The 16854-nt window shown below is 52.1% G+C and overlaps 1 protein-coding gene and 1 long non-coding RNA gene across 2 annotated transcripts; both read left to right on the top strand.

The window, feature by feature from the left end:
• The first annotated feature begins 573 nt into the window (after window positions 1–573).
• On the top strand, window positions 574–10437 carry LOC122368136. The gene is made up of 4 exons (XM_043341806.1): window positions 574–630; window positions 823–1026; window positions 1480–2489; window positions 10248–10437. The coding sequence occupies exons 1-4, from the start codon at window positions 574–576 to the stop codon at window positions 10435–10437; spliced, it is 1461 nt and encodes a 486-aa protein (XP_043197741.1).
• A 1363-nt stretch (window positions 10438–11800) lies between these two features.
• LOC122368133 lies at window positions 11801–15166 on the top strand. The gene is made up of 2 exons (XR_006254191.1): window positions 11801–12250; window positions 14467–15166. It is a non-coding gene; the product is annotated as an uncharacterized LOC122368133 (long non-coding RNA).
• Window positions 15167–16854: the final 1688 nt, after the last annotated feature.

Below are 16854 nucleotides of genomic sequence, written 5' to 3'. Positions count from 1 at the left end.
ACGGTGAGCGGTGACCGATACTGGTGCGAGGGAACGGGTGTCGTGGAGGTGCGATCGCAATCTGGCGAATCGGTATCAGTGCGCGTGCTTGTGGTGTCACGGAAGCCGCTGGGCTTTGAGTTTATCCTGGGGATGAACGGCGTGAGTGCACTGGGTGGCGTGACGGTGAGTGCGGAGAACCATGTGAGGTTCGGAGCTGAAACGACCGGGGTGGCGGCGGTGGCCGAGAGACGGGTGCCCGAGACGGCGCCGGCGGCAGCAGGGTCGGCGGCGGTGGCCGAGAGACGGGCGCCCGAGACGGCGCCGGCGGCAGCAGGGACGGCGGCGGTGGCCGAGAGACGGGCGCCCGAGACGGCGCCGGCGGCAGCAGGGACGGCGGCGGTGGCCGAGAGACGGGCGCCCGATACGGCGCCGGCGGCAGCTGGGACGGCGGCGGTGGCTGAGAGACGGGTGCCTGAGGCGGCGCCCGTGGCAGCTGAGACGGCGGCACTGGCCGAGTCGACTGCACCCACCGAGGCGGCGGAATCTGGGTCAGCGGCAATTGGGGCCCTGACAGTGACCGAGACGCGGGCAATGGCGGCGCCGGAGGCGGCGGCGGGTATATGGCGCGAGGAGGAGAAGGACTTTATTGTGAGCTACGATGAGAGCCAGAAAAAGTGGTCTGTGCAATTGAAATGGTGTGGGGATGAGCCAGGACAGTTGTTCAACAAAGCGGAGGAGTACTCAATACCATCAGAGGCCAGGCAGGAGTATGAGCGACAGCTCACAAAGTGGGTGACAAACGGATGGCTTGTTCCCTATGACGAGCGTGTCCACGGACAGGCAAAGGGCACAATACCGCTGATGGCGGTGATTCAGCCGAACAAAGACAAAGTGCGCCCGGTCATGGACTTCAGAGAGCTGAATGAGTATTTGGACTCGCATACGGCTGCCGCAGACGTGTGTAGCGAGAAAATTCGCGAGTGGCGCCGGTTCGGACGGAACGTGTCGCTTCTGGATCTCAAAGACGCCTACCTGCAGGTGCATGTGAGCGAGTCTCTGTGGCCCTACCAGACTGTTGTGTTTCAGGGCAAAAGGTGGTGTCTGACGAGACTAGGGTTTGGAATCGGCTGTGCGCCGCTGGTGATGAAAAAAGTGCTCAGCATGGCTCTCGGGCTGGACCAGAGAATAGACAGCGCGACATCCTCCTACGTCGATGACATATTTGTGAATGAGGAGGTCGCCACCGCAGCTGAAGTGAAGGCCCATCTAGAGAACCATGGCTTGGACTGCAAAGCGCCAGAAAGTGTGATCGATGGTGCCCGTGTGCTTGGCCTAAGGGTCTGGGGGGAGCGAGACGGGCTGTTCTGGAGGCGTGACAGAACCGACATCAGCCCGCCCCCTAAACTGACGAGACGGGCAGTCTTCTCTCTGTGCGGACGACTCACCAGTCTTGTTCCTGTGGCCGGCTGGCTCCGCGTGGCCGCGTCATATCTGAAGAGGCGTGTCACCGCTGTGTCCAGTGGATGGGATGACGAGGTCACTGACCCGGAGCTCTGTGCAATGGTCATTGAGATGGTGGAGCGTGTGAACACATCTGACCCCGTGCGGGGCCGGTGGGATGTCTCTGGAGACGGCGGAGGTGTGGTGTGGGTCGATGCCAGCTCCCTCGCCATCGGGGCCGTGCTGGAGATCAACGACTGCGTCGTTGAAGACGCCTGCTGGCTGCGGAAGAGCTCGGACACCCACATCAATCTCGCAGAGCTAGATGCTGTGATTCGAGGGCTCAATCTGGCACTGTCCTGGAATTTGAAGAATGTGACGATCATGACCGACTCGCGAACCGTCTATCACTGGCTGTCCGACGTCCTGTCTGGCAGAGCCCGTGTAAAAACCAAGGCAGCGAGCGAGATGCTAATTCGGAGGCGTCTTGAGACAGTGAAGAAGCTGGGTGAAGAATATGCCATGCAACTCTGCGTGAAATTCGTCCCATCGGCTGAGAACCGGGCCGACGCGCTCACGAGAGTGCCAAAAAAGTGGCTGACCCCGCAGGGCGCGTCGATGGTGTGCAGTGCCGTCGTCACAGAGCCCGACATCGCACGGATTCACCACACCAGCGGCCATCCTGGCATCACACGAACCCTGAGACTATGCAGGAGGCAGAGCTCTGACGTCACCAGAGCTCAGGTGCGTGCCGTGATCCGCCAGTGTCAGGCGTGCCAATCGGTCGACCCTGCGCCGCAGCGCTGGGTGCGCGGCACGCTAGGGGTGAACGAGTGCTGGGAAAGAGTGAGCATGGACGTCTGCCACGCCGACAATCAACTCTACCTGACCCTAGTGGATTGTGGGCCGTCTCGCTACGCGATCTGGAGGCGCCTAAAGCGACAGGACGCTGAGAGTGTCATCGCGCAGCTCGAGTCAATCTTCCTGGAGCGAGGCGCTCCCACTGAGCTGCTGACGGATAACTATCCATCGTTTCGAAGTGCCGTGTTCAATGAGTTCGTCAGTCGGTGGGGAGTCTCCGTTCGATACCGAGCAGCTCATGTCCCGTCCGGTAACGGCATCTCGGAGCGCAACCACCGCTCCATCAAAACGTTAGCGGCCAGAAAGAAGTGTTCGGTGGTGGAGGCGGTGTATCGCTATAACGTGATGCCACGCGCGGAGGATCAGAGCTCCAGCCCCATGGAAACGCTGTTTAATTACCGAGTGAAAGTCCCAGATGTAGACACGCCAGCTGATGCCGATATCAGCCGCTTTACGGTCGGGGACAAGGTTTGGGTCAGGGACCCGAGCCGCCGCTGTGACGTGGCCAGTTCACTTGGGACGGTGAGCCGTATTGTGTCTGTACAGTGTGTTGAGGTTGATGGAGTGCCGCGCCATGTGCGGGACCTGAGGCTGGCCGTTCTCCCACAGCCGGCCGAGGGCAGGAGTCCGCCGATCAGTGAGAGTGACGACGAGGGCGCCCCAATTATCTTTTATGAGCAGCGTGTCGCTCCCGACGCTGCGGCTCGAGGCGAGTCGGAGGGGGCCTCGCACGATGGCGAGGAGTCGGCAGCTGCTCGCAGGAGCACGCGGGAGCGGCGTCCCGCTACACTGACGCAGTATGGTGATTTATAAATCAGGGGGGAGTGTAATAGAATTGTGTTATGAATTAGTAGAATGTAGCGTACCTTGTGTGTGTGTATTGTGCGTGTGTGCTTATGACCGTGTTTGTGTGGGCGCGCCGAGACCGTGGGACCGGCGGGCCGCATTTCCTGCGCCTGCGGCGCTAGTTTTATGGCGCACAGCTGTGTGTGCACTGTGGACCGCCGGCCGGGCTCGGGCGCGCGGCGGCAGTTGGCGCCGCGACACGATGACGTAAGGAATACAGCGTGTGAGAGGTGGCTCGGTTTTCCACACATAGACGGTCACACGTAGCACGATAAATATAATGTTACATTTATCACGTCAAGTAGACGGGCACAGTATACCACAACAAAAAGACTGTCTCACATATTGCGGCAAATATGACGATGATAGCTTTTTTCGCTACGGGCTATCCGGCGAATGCACCTGATTTGACCAAATCTACACCTAATTTCTTTTACAGCAAATATCTTCATTTTATGAATTTATTTCAGTGTTTTAATCGATGATGCTCTCTGATAATATGACAAAGCAGGCATATAAGCAATTAGTGCAACCCTAGCTGATAGCTGCTAAGAGACACGCTGAACCTGATTTGACCAAATCTGCACCTAATCTGTACCAGATGTGCACCAAATGTGTACCAGATGGCCGTCGTGAAAACGGCTAATATATACCAAGTAGGACGGTAGCATATAGCACGATTTATAGACGGTTACATACAACACGTCAAATATAGACAGCCACACACACCACGTGATGAAGACGGTTACGGCATGTATGCCACGACCAACAGACGGTCATAAATGCAACGATACCGTAAACCGGGGTGAGTTGATATGGGGTGGTGAGTTGATATAAATTGCTCGAAAAATGTTAAAATGTGTGCTGCTCATCCATTTGTAAACCAATTTTTAGTTTTATTTTTCTGTGAAGTGAAGCAACCAATAAGTGATGCATATAGCTGAGAAAGGCATGCATGTGGTGCAGTGCCTTCTTAACACATTACTTTTTTCAAAGTCCTTTTTTTCTTCTGATTTTGAAACTAAGGAAAAGTCCCCACCCTACAGCAAAGACGGTGGATATTCATGAAACAACATGCACTGGGAAAGAAACTACCATCAATTTACTGTTGATCCCAGGTAGTTTTGGGTTTCACCTATAACAACGCTTTTTTATAATTTTAAGAAAAGTGACAGGTGGTGAGTTGATATGCCATCAGGTGGTGAGTTGATATGCATGATAAAAGCTGATACCAGGCTGGTAGGCATGCAAATTAGCATGAAATATGGGTCTGCAGGTAAGACAAAGTCAATTAGACCAACTCTTCTCCTTTTCTTTCCCCACATCATTCCATCAACCCCAAAAGCTTTAGTTTTTTTCTGAATGCTTGAGACGAGGCCTGTTAGTATCACTGATGTTAGTTGTCGGACTTTCGTCCCCGTCTTGAGTTGAGATGTTAGTTTCACAACGTTTCAGCCAGTAGCTTCTCCGGCCGTAGTCAAGCCTGCCTCGATAGTGGAGTGGTTACAACCGTGGACCATCACCGGGGAAACCCGAGTTCGATTCCCGCTGACTACAGGAGCTTTCGAACTGTTTGACGCGTACGGCGCAACGCCACCAACATCCAGGTCCTTGAGGGTCAAAGAACACCTGACGAGTGACGACGGCCGGAGAGTAACTGGCCGAAACGTTATGAAACTGAATCTCAACTCAAGACGGGGACGAAGGTCCGACAACTAACATCAGTAACCCCAAAGTTTTTTTTTTCTGTGGACATACCTAACATGAAAAAAGGCACAGCACAGCTCCCTGTCAAGTCTCAAGATGGCTCCCTACAAGCTACAAAGGAACACTATAGAACACCTATATTACATACAGATTAAAAAAACTGTTATATTTATTCGTAGTTTCGAAAATGACAGAACTGTCATTTCTGTATGGCTAACAGCGCGGGAATTCTGATCTCGTGAAACTGATTAGTTTTCCTGCTTGGCAGTTGCCAACCGAGAATGAGAGGCAAAATGAAATGGAACAAACAATATAAAGAAATTGACTGGTGTTTAGCCCTCGCCCGTATTCGTGTTTTGCCAGCGTTTAACGTATGGGGGGGGTCGTTGGAATCCCATCGTCGTTTGGCCCCTGGTGGAGCTAGAGCTTCGCGGAAAAAATGAGCGTGTTGCCCGAGACGCGAGGAAGCCGATGATAACCAACTTGGTCATTGGTTAACCTTCCAGGCCAGGTCAATTACCCAGAAGTCGGGAAAATAGGGGGTTATTTGAAGTTCGTAAAGCGAGTTTATTATTTTTTGGCTGTTGCTGATCGCGAATGTCATGTTAGTTTTGCTCACAGATGTCTTCGTACATTTAGGCCAGGTCAGGTCAGGTCAGCTCAACCAGTAGGTGTCCTGCCGGCTATCCATAGGGAGTGTCAAGTGTCAGCTACCACTGACGGTGTCGTAACATGTTACGAAGGCACTAAAACTACTTCATAAATGATCAAATGCATGTTAAATTCGAAATCGGCCCGAAAAAACTACCCTAGAAACATGTAAAACTCCAAAAAGTGAACCGAGGTCACCAAAGGTCAATGACCTGACCTGACCTTCAGGTGACCTTGACAGTTGACACCCAAAATACTGCGTGGGACCAACATCATTTACATGTTTGGACGTTACAATCACAAAAAGACTGGAAATGCGCGGATAATGTGAGCCGACTACGCCAAATCGCGATTCCGGCCAAGCATGGTCTCGAGAATCAGGTCACAAGTCAAAAACCATTTGAGTCAGAGTCATGAAATCTTTAGAACATGTGTAAAATTGATAAACTCGAGAGGTACTGAAAGTTTCGTCGTGATCGGCCGCTTTTTGCGCGAGTTATGTGCGAAAAGCCGAGGTGGTCCGTTCGCCCGCCTATAAGTGCGAGGGTTAATTTTGGCTTTTGATGCCGAATTCTGTTTTATGTCGCTTAGAATACAGTCCGAATTAGATTCGCTTCACTTCACTTCATTAATATTTTGTTGACTACCAGTCAACAAAAGCTCAGAAGTATATGTATTCTTTCATTTCAATCCATTATTTCTGTCAGAGGCATATCAACCTTGACCCGCAACTGACAATGTGTTTTAATTACAAGAAAATACACTTGTAATTCCAAAATATATTGCCAGTTTTGATACCGTTGGCTTGAGGACACGTGACTAGCCAAGTTCAGAATGTTCTAAGTAAAACTAAGTATCATAAAGCGAAAAAATGATGCTGCTAAAATCAAGCCATTTTGATCGCGCTGTGTTGGACATGATTGCGTTTTCATGAATGTGAGGTCTGCTGCCAAACTACTAGCATTTTTCTAATGGTTTCTTTCAGGATGTGTTCTCTCATCCTTTTTTTAAACACTGGCATTTTATCAACTCACCTCTGAGCTTCTTTAGCCGAGAAATTTTGAAAAATCCAAAATCATATCAACTCACCCCCTGTGGGGTGGTGAGTTGATATGAACTTTGGCGTTTTAAAAAAGGGGCTTAATATATACATTTTTTATTCATTTTTGCTGATTGCCTCCCCAAGGCATGTGCCATGAAACTGGCACAAAAAGAATTCCGTAAATGAATGTGGCTTTTAACGAAATCTAGAATAACCTCAAAATCCATATCAACTCACCCCGGTTTACGGTAGTCGATAGGCGGTCACAAAACTGCAATAGGTATGCATGAAGTACTGCCATAGGGATGGCCACGAACCATAATATACCAACGTTTTATGGGTGGCCCTGATCCTGTGGTAAGAGACACTTAGCAGTCGAAACATTTTTTGAAAATACGAACTTACGTTAAGATATCATTGCGTTCCAAGGAGCTCGTTGATTGCCCATTCTCGTGTCTGTCATCTACTGCCGAAGACTGGTAGTTCTGTAGCCTGAGGGCCGGTAGTTCTATAGTCCGATTTTTTTTTTGTAGTTCTGTAGTCTGCGGGCCGGTAGTACTGTAGTCCGATATTTGGTAGTTCTGTAGTCCGATGGCCCGGTGTGTCGGAGACCGGGCAGACAGCGGACGGTGGTTCACCGAGTCTGAATCACACGGACACTGTTGGAGAAAAGAGGGAAAGATGACGGCGAGCGGATATAAAATGGAAATGATTTCCATTATAGCCGATGTCAAATTTTATTAAATTGCATTTCAACTTGCAATTTGATAATTTATGAAGTGCTTTAAAGAGCACACAATCTGACTTATTCTAATAACATTATGATCAAAATTCAAACGGTTTACGTTACCCGCGCCCCAGTGGCGGTCTCAGCCAACTTCGCCCTAGTGGGGAGGGGGGGCATATGTTACCACCCACCTCTAACTCAAAAACTAAGAGGGATAGAAAGACGCGGTAAAAGCAGTCGATAGCTCTCAATCCGTACGTTTGAAGGTATTTCGGTCATTTTTCATCTTAGAGCAATATTGGGGTCACCAGAGGTCATCAAAGGTCAAAATTTGCCAATGGTCATTATATTTTTTCAGAAAACATGCCGTTATCTCAGGAACTATGGTAGCTAGAAAAACGCATGGAAAAGCAACCGATAGCTTTTGAACTCTTCTTTTGATAAGGTTATTATCAAAATTGACCTCAGGTCAACGGTTTAGCCTCCAGAGGGCAAAAACTCCAAAAATAGCTGTTTTTACGAAAAGTGTTTTTCGACAATAGCTTTTGACTTCAAAAAAAGCCACGACATTTCTATTGCCAGAATCGTGTTCCTCTCGCCGAGACGCGTCGAATGAACTATAATTTGACCTTGAGAGGTCAACTTGAAAATTTGACCTGAGGTCAAGGTCATGACCTGACCGGAAAAGGTCATGTTGCATATCAGTCGATGCGTCTCGGCAAGACAAACACAAAGAGACCATCCCCAGCGTTCTATCTCTTTCCAATCTCGAGTTAATTGGCAAAAATCTGTTTGTAGCCTCAAATGACCTCGGATGACCTTTCTAGAGGCTATCAGCGAAAATGACACCTTGGTCATCACGGATGGTCCAAATCATTGTGATTCTGAAATATTTGGACTGTTCCTATGCGTACACACGGATCTAGAGGCATTTTCATTTTTCTCCATTGACCTGTAATGGAAAGGTCACGCCACTGACCTGACCTTAGGTCACGGATATAAAAAAATCCGAGATATACAAATTGTAGGCGCCCATAACATCATGCAATCCACCAAGTTTGAAACCTTTCCGACAAACACTGCAGGCTGGACATGATTGCAAACTTTTTTTTTTGCTTGGTCAGTTAACTTGACCTGGTGACCTGACCTGACATGACCTGGGGTAAAAAATTTCACACACTGTCCAAAATTGATGTACCAAAAGCTACCCCAAGCGGCGCGGCGCTACGCGCCGCGGTTTTTATTTACGCGCAAAAAAACGCGACAGGGTGGTAACATATGCCCCCCCCCCCCCCACTGGGGCGAAGGTTACCGTTTCTATTGAAATTCATGACCTGCGGACTCCTCTGTTTTTATCATGGAACAATAGTTATAAGAAGAAAATACTACACATGCAAAATTTTGTTTTGCTATCCCTCTCACCGCCCGTTCCGAAGTGGCCGGTCGGTGCCGCTCTGCTGTCTCGGTCCGCCGCTGTTGTTCTGGTTCAGTCAGGACGGTGACGATGGCGGCTCCCCGTCCAACGCCGCTGGGCCGACGCCAGTGAAGTCCTGGAAGAATCGGGCACGATCATCAGTAACTGAACATGACACGAGCAACGAGAACGCCGCAACAAACACCACAGGAGCAAGACTGGACACAATTGGACATGAACGTTAACTATACCGGCATTATTTCCCAGTTCTATAGTACTATACGCATACCGTATTCGCGAACAGAGTTCCTCATAAGACGCCTCTAAAGTGCATAAAGCGTAAATCATAAAACCTATGCTGCATATTCTATCTCCGTAACCCTCGCCCGCACATGCCATTTTCCCATCCTAGAACGCACATGGGGGGGGGGGGGTGGTTGCCACCCCCCGCGAAATTTCGTTCCTGTTGGAGATAGAGCTTAGCGGTAAAGACCAAAAAGATTCTTTGGGAAGAGACGAATCCAATGATACCCAGTTTTACCTCCTCAGGTCAGTCATTGACCTTCCAGGTCAGGTCAAACTAAAAAATGTTGCTGTTTTGGGTCACCGTTGGATATCAAGTGCGCTGCTTATCAAATACCGATGACGATGCTGTTTTCTGGTGCCAAGCCAGCTAGAACCTCTTTGTCACACTAACCGACCAGAATTTTGCTGCTGAGGTCATTTCAGGTCAAGTTAGGTCAAGGTCAATTATATGTGTTTATATGTCTGTGTGTGTCTGTGTGTATACTGATGTGTGCACCGATTGTTTTTGGGTCCATATTACATGAAATCATGATCTGAGAAGCTTTTACCAAAAATGCTGTCAAAAGAAAAAAAAATCACAAAAAGTAAATTCAGCTTGCCTAAAACGCAATTATCTTAGATGACCTAGGTTGACCTTGACCCTGACCTTGACCCCTGTACGTCGTCGAACAACATGTTCCATGATAGGTGGGAGGTAAGACTGGCAAAAAAGGCCGAAATCAGGGTGTCAAAAGCTCACAAGGCCCATGGCAAACGCAAGATGTTGAGAATTGGCCATTTGGGTCATGACATGACCTGAAAAACAATGTCATATCTCCGAAATCAAAAATCACAGAAACTTGAAATTTTCAGTGGACATCAAGAAAGGATAGGCGAGCAGCTATACGAAAATTCAGCCTTCTAGCTCTAAAAATGTTGAGTGCAGAGCAGAAAGACTACCTGGGGGGGGGGGGGTGGCAACCCCCCCCCCCCCCATGTGCGGGCGAGGGGTAATCCACCAGCGTCCCTCACAGTCTCCCGTTATCCACCAGCGTCCCTCACTGTCTCCCGTTATTCACCAGCGTCCCTCACTGTCTCCCGTTATCCACCAGCGTCCCTCACCGTCTTCCGTTATCCACCAGCGTCCCTCACCGTCTCCCGTTATCCACCAGCGTCCCTCACCATCTCCCGTTATCCACCAGCGTCCCTCACCGTCTCCCGTTATCCACCAGCGTCCATCACCGTCTCCCGTTATCCACCAGCGTCCCTCACCGTCTCCCGTTATCCACCAGCGTCACCGACCAGCACACGCTCCGACTCCACTGTCCCAGCCACCCACCACCCGGCCCGGCCACCAAACACCCGCTCCCCTCGCCTCTCCAGCGGCCACTGCCGGCCGCCCGACCCGACACAGCCTCAGGGCACGGCTCGGAGCGCAGCAGGGGCGGCGTCATCAAACCAACGGTACAGCAACCCGCGTAACGTTCGTTTGATAAACCCCGCGTTCGATGTCTCGCGGACGACGAAGATTCTATGCCGTCCGGCCAATCACGCTCCATAACCGCAGCCGAGCCCCCGCTGACCTTGAACGGGATTGGCCGGACGGCGTAGAATCTTCGTCGTCCGTGAGACATCGAACGCGGGGAAAGGCTTGCTGGTTGGTTTGCTGTAACGCGCGTAGCAAACGGACCATGTCTGCTGTAACGTTGGTTTGATAAAGGCTAGTGGCCGGAAGCTCACCGTTTTTTTTTTTTTTTAAATACATTATTCGGCTTTTTGCATTTTCATGTCGAGGAAAAGGTCAATTTCTTTTGCTTATCGGAGTACACTAGTTGCCTTCATAGCCATTACATAAAATACAAAAGTAGCGACCGGCACGTTCTGCAAGGATTACCGCAGATGTGGCGAGTTTCCACGATTTTTTCGTATAGGGCTATTCAACCTTTCTGAGTCCACCAGTGCTTTTGAATAGCAAGCAGTTAGGGATATACTAAAATTTTCGTGATGTAGTGCATGTAGACATCACTTGCAGAGTTAACCGTCAGCTCCCACCAACGCAACACGTTGATTACGCAGGATAAAATGTATTTCGAAATCAACTCATGTAAGGTACGAGTGGCCGTTGAATTACAATATTGGTGCGCGGTAACTATGGCAGAGGCCGGCACCGTCATCACTCATCAGAAGACGTCATCGGCTGTCGTCATCAAGCGTTATCGGCAGGCGTCATCATCGGCAGGCGCCCTATCGGGTCTCGGCGATGGGCCTCTCATTTTCCACTACCACTACTCCAGTGAGTGACGGTCCGGCACTCGTTGTTGCACTTGCCGCGGCAGCACTCCTGGTACGGAGGACACTGCTTGTAGGGCACTCCGCACTCGTCCTGCGAGCTGTACGGGCAGTACGGGTCGGGCGTGGTGTAGGGACACTGCGGAATGCCTCCGGAGCCCTCTGCGCAGGCCAGCAGCGCGGCCAGCAGACCAACCAGCACGAGCAGCTTCATGTATGTATGTATGTATTACAATCATGGACAATCCACACGGGGCGTGGCGATTACAGTCCAGAGTCTGAGACGGGTTGGAACAAAAACATGCAGGGGCAGTAGAACACAGGCATAACGATTTAATCACTGGACACTCACTCTCTATATACATACGGACAATTCAAGTCAGCGCGCCACACACGGCTGCGGGTACCCCCTCCCCCTGACATGAGTCAGCGTCGGGCGGTCGCGAACGCCGGACAGACTGCAGCCTTGGCCGCACGGGCGAATTGGGCGGGGCGCTGTTCGATGACACCGGGAGGCAGACTGTTGAGTAGCGCCGCGGCCCGGTAGCCGAACCGTCGCTTGCCTATCTCGAGCCGCGAGCGTGGGAGGTGGAGAAGGTGGTCTTGCCGGGTGGACCTCTTTCGCGCGTCACTGTTATAAGTGAACATAGTAGCTAGTTCTTCGGGCTCGCCGTTCCTTATTATTTTCTGAGCAGTTACGAGGGTTTGAATATCGGCCATAGCTTTCGGAGGTATCCATCCAAGCGAGTCGCGGAGGCCAGAGACGTGGTCGAATTTACGGCGGCCGAAGATGACCCGTGCTGCGAAGTTCATAATTTTTTGGAGCCGGTCAAAGTTTTTCCGGGAGCCATTTCCGTAGACAGTGAGGCAGTACTGGACGCGCGAGATGACAAGTGCCGTCACGATCGTTTTGAGGATGCCGTCTGGGAGACAGTGTCGTGCGTGGGAGAGGCCGATCAGTACGCCCATGCAACGACGGCTCAGCTCGGCTACGTGTGCCTCCCAGGTGAGTGCGCCGTCGAATACAACACCCAGGTTTCCCACCTGAGTACACGGCTGGAGCTCAGCGTCACGGAATGAGATTTTGAAGCGAGGCAGTTTACGTAGATTTTGTCGACTACCGAATACCATGAGTTGAGTTTTAGAAGCGTTGACTTTCAGGGCGTGTGCGCCGAACCAGGCGTTAAGTGACGCGAGTGATGCCTCCATGCGCGAGATGAGGCTCCTAATGTCGTCGCGTGGGCCGCTCACCAATATCTGGGTGTCGTCGGCGTACTGATAGGCGGTGGCATCTCCAGCAAATAGGGAAAGGTCATTCGAGAATATTGTGAAAAGAAGGGGACCCAGCGCCGATCCCTGGAAAACGCCCACGGCAGGGGCGGATCCAAGGGGGGGGTCACATGGGTCATGGCCCCCCCCTTGAGGCCCGGGGGCCCAAAGACCTGCCAGGGGCACCACCGGCCTATCAGGGGTATCACAGTCCTGACAGGGGCACCACAGGACCGCCAGGGGCACCACAGGCCTAGCAGGGACACCACGGGCCTGGTGCCCCTGGGCCCTGACAGGACTGTAACGCCCCTGACAAGCCTGAAGTGTCCCCGGCAGGAACGTGGTGCCCCTGACAGGCCTGAGGCGCCCCTGCAAGGCCGGTGGTGCCCCTGGCAGGCCTGTGGTGTCCATGGCAGGCCTGTGGTGCCCTTGCTAGGCCTCTGGTGCCCCTGACAGGCTTGTAATGCCCCTGGAAGGACTGTGGTGCCCCTGGGCCCTGACAAGCCTGAGGTGCCCCTGACAGGCCAGTGGTGCCCTTGCTAGGCCTGTGGTGCCCCTGGCAGGCCTCTGGTGCCCCTGACAGGCTTGCGGTGCCCTTGGAAGGACTGTGGTGTCCCTGGGCCCTGACAAGCCTGAGGTGCCCCTGACAGGCCCGTGGTGCCCTTGTTAGGCCTGTGGTGCCCCTGGCAGGCCTCTGGTGCCCTTGCTAGGCCGCTGGTGCCCCTGGCAGACCTCTGGTGCCCTTGCTAGGCCGCTGGTACCCCTACGCCCGGAGAGGACTGGTGCCCCTGAAAAGTCTGAAGTGCCCCTCGGCAGGCCCGTGGTGCCCCTGACAGGCCCAAGGTGCCCCTTCGAGGCCGGTGGTGCCCCTAGCAGACCTCTGGTGCCCTGGCAGGTCTGTGGTGCCCCTGGCAGGTCTGTGGCGCCCCTGGCAGACCTGTGTTGACTGGTGCCCCTGCTAGGTCGCTGGTGCCCCTCACAGACCTGTGGTGTCCCTGGGCCTTGATAAGCCTGAGATGCCTGGCTATGACAGGCTCGTGGTGCCCCTGATAGACCAGTGGTGCCCTTGCTAGGCCTGCAGTGCCCCTGGCAGGCCTCTGGTGCCCCTGCTACCCCTGCGCCCGGAGAGGACTATGGTGCCCCTGAAAAGCCTGAAGTGCCTCTCGACAGGCCCGTGGTGCCCCTGGGCCTTGACAGGCCCAAGTTACCCCTGCGAGGTCGGTGGTGCTCCTGGCAGGCCTCTGGTGCCCCTGGCAGGTCTGTGGTGCCCCTGGCAGGCCTGTGTTGACTGGTGCCCCTGCTAGGCCGCTGGTGCCCCTCACAGGCCTGCGGTGCCCCTGGAAGGACTGTGGTGCCCCTGCCCCTAGGGGTGCTCATGGGCCCAACAGGCCCGTTGTGTCCCAGACAGGCCTGTCGTGTATACTTGCTAGACCTGCGGTGCCCCTGCTTCCTGGCAGGCCTGTGGTGCCCCTGGCGGGCCTGTGGCGCCCCTACAAGACCGTAGGTGCCCCTGGCAGGTTTGTGGTGTCCCTGGAAGGACTTTGGTGCCCCTGACAAGCCTGAAGTGTCAAGGACAGACCCTTTAGACGCCAGGGTCAAGTTCGTCGGACTGACAACGATTTGCTTACCTGATAACGTTCCTGGTAAGTACTCATTACTCAGCGTCCACAACATATATACACATAGCACATTCATATATACTTGCTTACAATTGGTAAATGTGGTTGTGGCTAAGAGTTAAGATACTGACTAAAAAAAAAGAAGAAAAAAACTTAAAATGAGGGCACCACCAAAATGAAGTGGACGAAATCCGTTGAGTTTTTAATTTTGGGTATAGGTAGGGGCACCACTTCGATTCATGACCCTCCCCTTGGAGTTTTCCTGTATCCGCCCCTGGCCCACGGTGTTTGGGAGCGGTCGGGAGGTCATCTTACGGCCGGTTTTGTCTTTCAGGGACACGCTCTGCGTGTGACCATGGAGATAAGCAGAAAACCAGGAGGTCTCAATGCCGTACATTTCAAGTTTTTTGACAAGGAGTTCATGATTGATGACGTCGAAACATTTGCTGAGATCTATGAGGCACAGCATTGAGATCTCACCCCTATCGGTGGCGGCAAGGATGCTATCTGTGACTGACAGCAGTGCAGTCTCAGTGGAGTGCCGAGGGCGGAATCCGTGTTGGGTAGACGAAAGAAGGTGGTTTTGGGAGAGGTAGTGATAGAGCTGCCGATGGATTACACGCTCGATGATTTTCATGATAACGGGAACTAGGGAGATCGGTCTGAAATTGCTGGGGTCAGATGGGTTGCCAGACTTGAAGATGGGTTGGACGATAGAGTGTTTCCAGGAGTTAGGTATGTCGGAACGGGTGATTGAGGTGTTTATGATGTGCAGAATAATGTCGCCAATGGTTTGGAAGCAAGTTTTGAACATCCGGATACATATAGCGTCGGTGCCACGCGCGGCGGAGTTTCGCATGCTGAACACTGTGTGTCCGAGTTCCCCGAGAGTGATGGCTCTCGGCTTAAAATAGCATGCGCCGACTCGGGGGAGACGTACGTTTAGGTCAGTATTGATGTTCTGGGTGCTCAATTCGGTGGCGATCCGGGGCCCGACAGAAACGAAGAAGGAGTTCAGGTCGTCGGGAGATAGGTCGGGCTGAATATTTGGACCATCTTTCTTTCCAGCGATCACTGATTTGATGCATTGCCAAACTTTGTTGACCCCACGCTCGCTGATCTCGTTTTGGAGGTCGTGACGGCGGTCTCGGCGCAAAGCTGCACGGACCGAGCGGTTGAGCGTCTTGTACTCGGGAGACTCGCGGCCTAGCCGGCGTAACGCGGAGCGACGCCGGGACATAATCTCGCGGGTAGCGGCTTCATTGTCCGAGTGTGACGGGTGGGAGACCGGGGTCCAGAGTGCCGCTGCCGAGACGGGCCCGCTCTCATATACCTTAAGAGGATATGAGAAATCCATAAAGAGGATTTAAGAAACGCCAGTGTAGGCTCACCAAATTCTGGGAAGAGCAAGTTGATCCGATGAGATCTGGCTATACCATTAACGGAAAACTGCGATCATGGCAATTAATTTACGCCCGGCCAGGGGACATTGGAGCGGAGGAAAGGTGATGGGATGGGGTTTATGCAGCCCCTTCCCCCTCCCCTGCGGTTTTTCGTAGATACTGCTAAAACGGTGGCGCGTAATACCACCAAATTTGGTGTACACTCGGGGCAGATTGATGTTCCGCCACTCCCTGCCTATCGGGCTCCCATGGCTCAGCACTGGCTGCTGCCAATGGCAGCACTGGCAGCACTGGCACTGACGTGCAGTGCTGACCAGTGCTGAGGGCAGGCAACACTGGCAGCAGTCAGTGCTGAGCCATGGAAGCCCGATGGGTAGGGAGTGGTGGAACATCAATCTGCCGCCGAGTGTACCCTCTGGGTCACCCTTTTGGCACATTTCCTAAAATCTACAAGTCCTTTTCATGCTAGGTCAGGTAACCAGGTCACAAAAACCTCGTACGTAATCGAGGTAAAATTGAAATAGTGTATGTAGTAGCATGCGAACAAGTTTTATTGTGCAGGTAAAACAGTACTACGTAGCGTCACCAAATTTCAGACAACCTTTGGGACAGCTATTGGACTTATGCCTTTAAAGTTTCGAGTCTCAGTGATCTTACGTGAGGCCACTAGGTTATAGGAACCGGAACATTGTGGAAATAGCAATGAAATATCATTAATCCAATGATTTGCATAAATTTGATTCAAACCTACAGGATGTAACAACGCACCGAGTGCCAGAATATGATATTCAGATCCTTTTTTTAACTCAGTCGATCTGATGTCATCCAGAAGTCAAGATGACTCGTAAGGGAAAATCTTCAAATGGTTTCAATTTCAAAACTACGACAGATATTCGCTCCATTTCAACGTTTCGCGCTACACTGCCCCAGCTTATATCATACGTAACTGTGGTTACGTTTGTTTGCTGCAAAAACACAAGGATCGGGTCAGCTGAGGTCGAATGGCGTCAAAATACGTCTTTGCTAATAGTCTGGCACAAGTAAAGCTAGAGCTTGGAAAATAGTGTCATCGTGTTTCTCTTGATCAACCTAGTCGAATGATATTTAGAAAAAGGTAATGTATTAAGGTGAACTTATACCCGCACACCGATGGGGGGGGGGGGCGGATATCCGCGCCCTCTGAGGTTTTTCGTCAATAGTCGGCAAACCGCGGCGCGCAACGCCGCAAAATTTAGCATCACTATTTTCTCATCAATTGTACACATGGTGTGCAGGTTTGAACCTCTTACCTTTCAAGGTCAGGTCACCAGGTCACTTGG

Source organism: Amphibalanus amphitrite, unplaced genomic scaffold (genome assembly GCF_019059575.1).
Source record: "Amphibalanus amphitrite isolate SeventyFive unplaced genomic scaffold, NRLGWU_Aamphi_draft 000926F_arrow, whole genome shotgun sequence".
Lineage (NCBI taxonomy): Eukaryota > Metazoa > Arthropoda > Thecostraca > Balanomorpha > Balanidae > Amphibalanus > Amphibalanus amphitrite.
The sequence above is the reverse complement of the archived record's forward strand: the minus strand, read 5'-3'. Positions and strand labels throughout refer to the sequence as shown.

Bases quoted from the DNA above. Each gene is read 5' to 3' on its own strand.
- LOC122368136 (XM_043341806.1), top strand. From the start codon at position 574: ATGGCGGCGCCGGAGGCGGCGGCGGGTATATGGCGCGAGGAGGAGAAG. The intron at 1,027-1,479 runs GTGAGCGAGTCT...TCATATCTGAAG, and splicing joins ACGCCTACCTGCAGGTGCAT to AGGCGTGTCACCGCTGTGTC. The intron at 2,490-10,247 runs GTGGGGAGTCTC...GTTATCCACCAG, and splicing joins TTCAATGAGTTCGTCAGTCG to CGTCACCGACCAGCACACGC.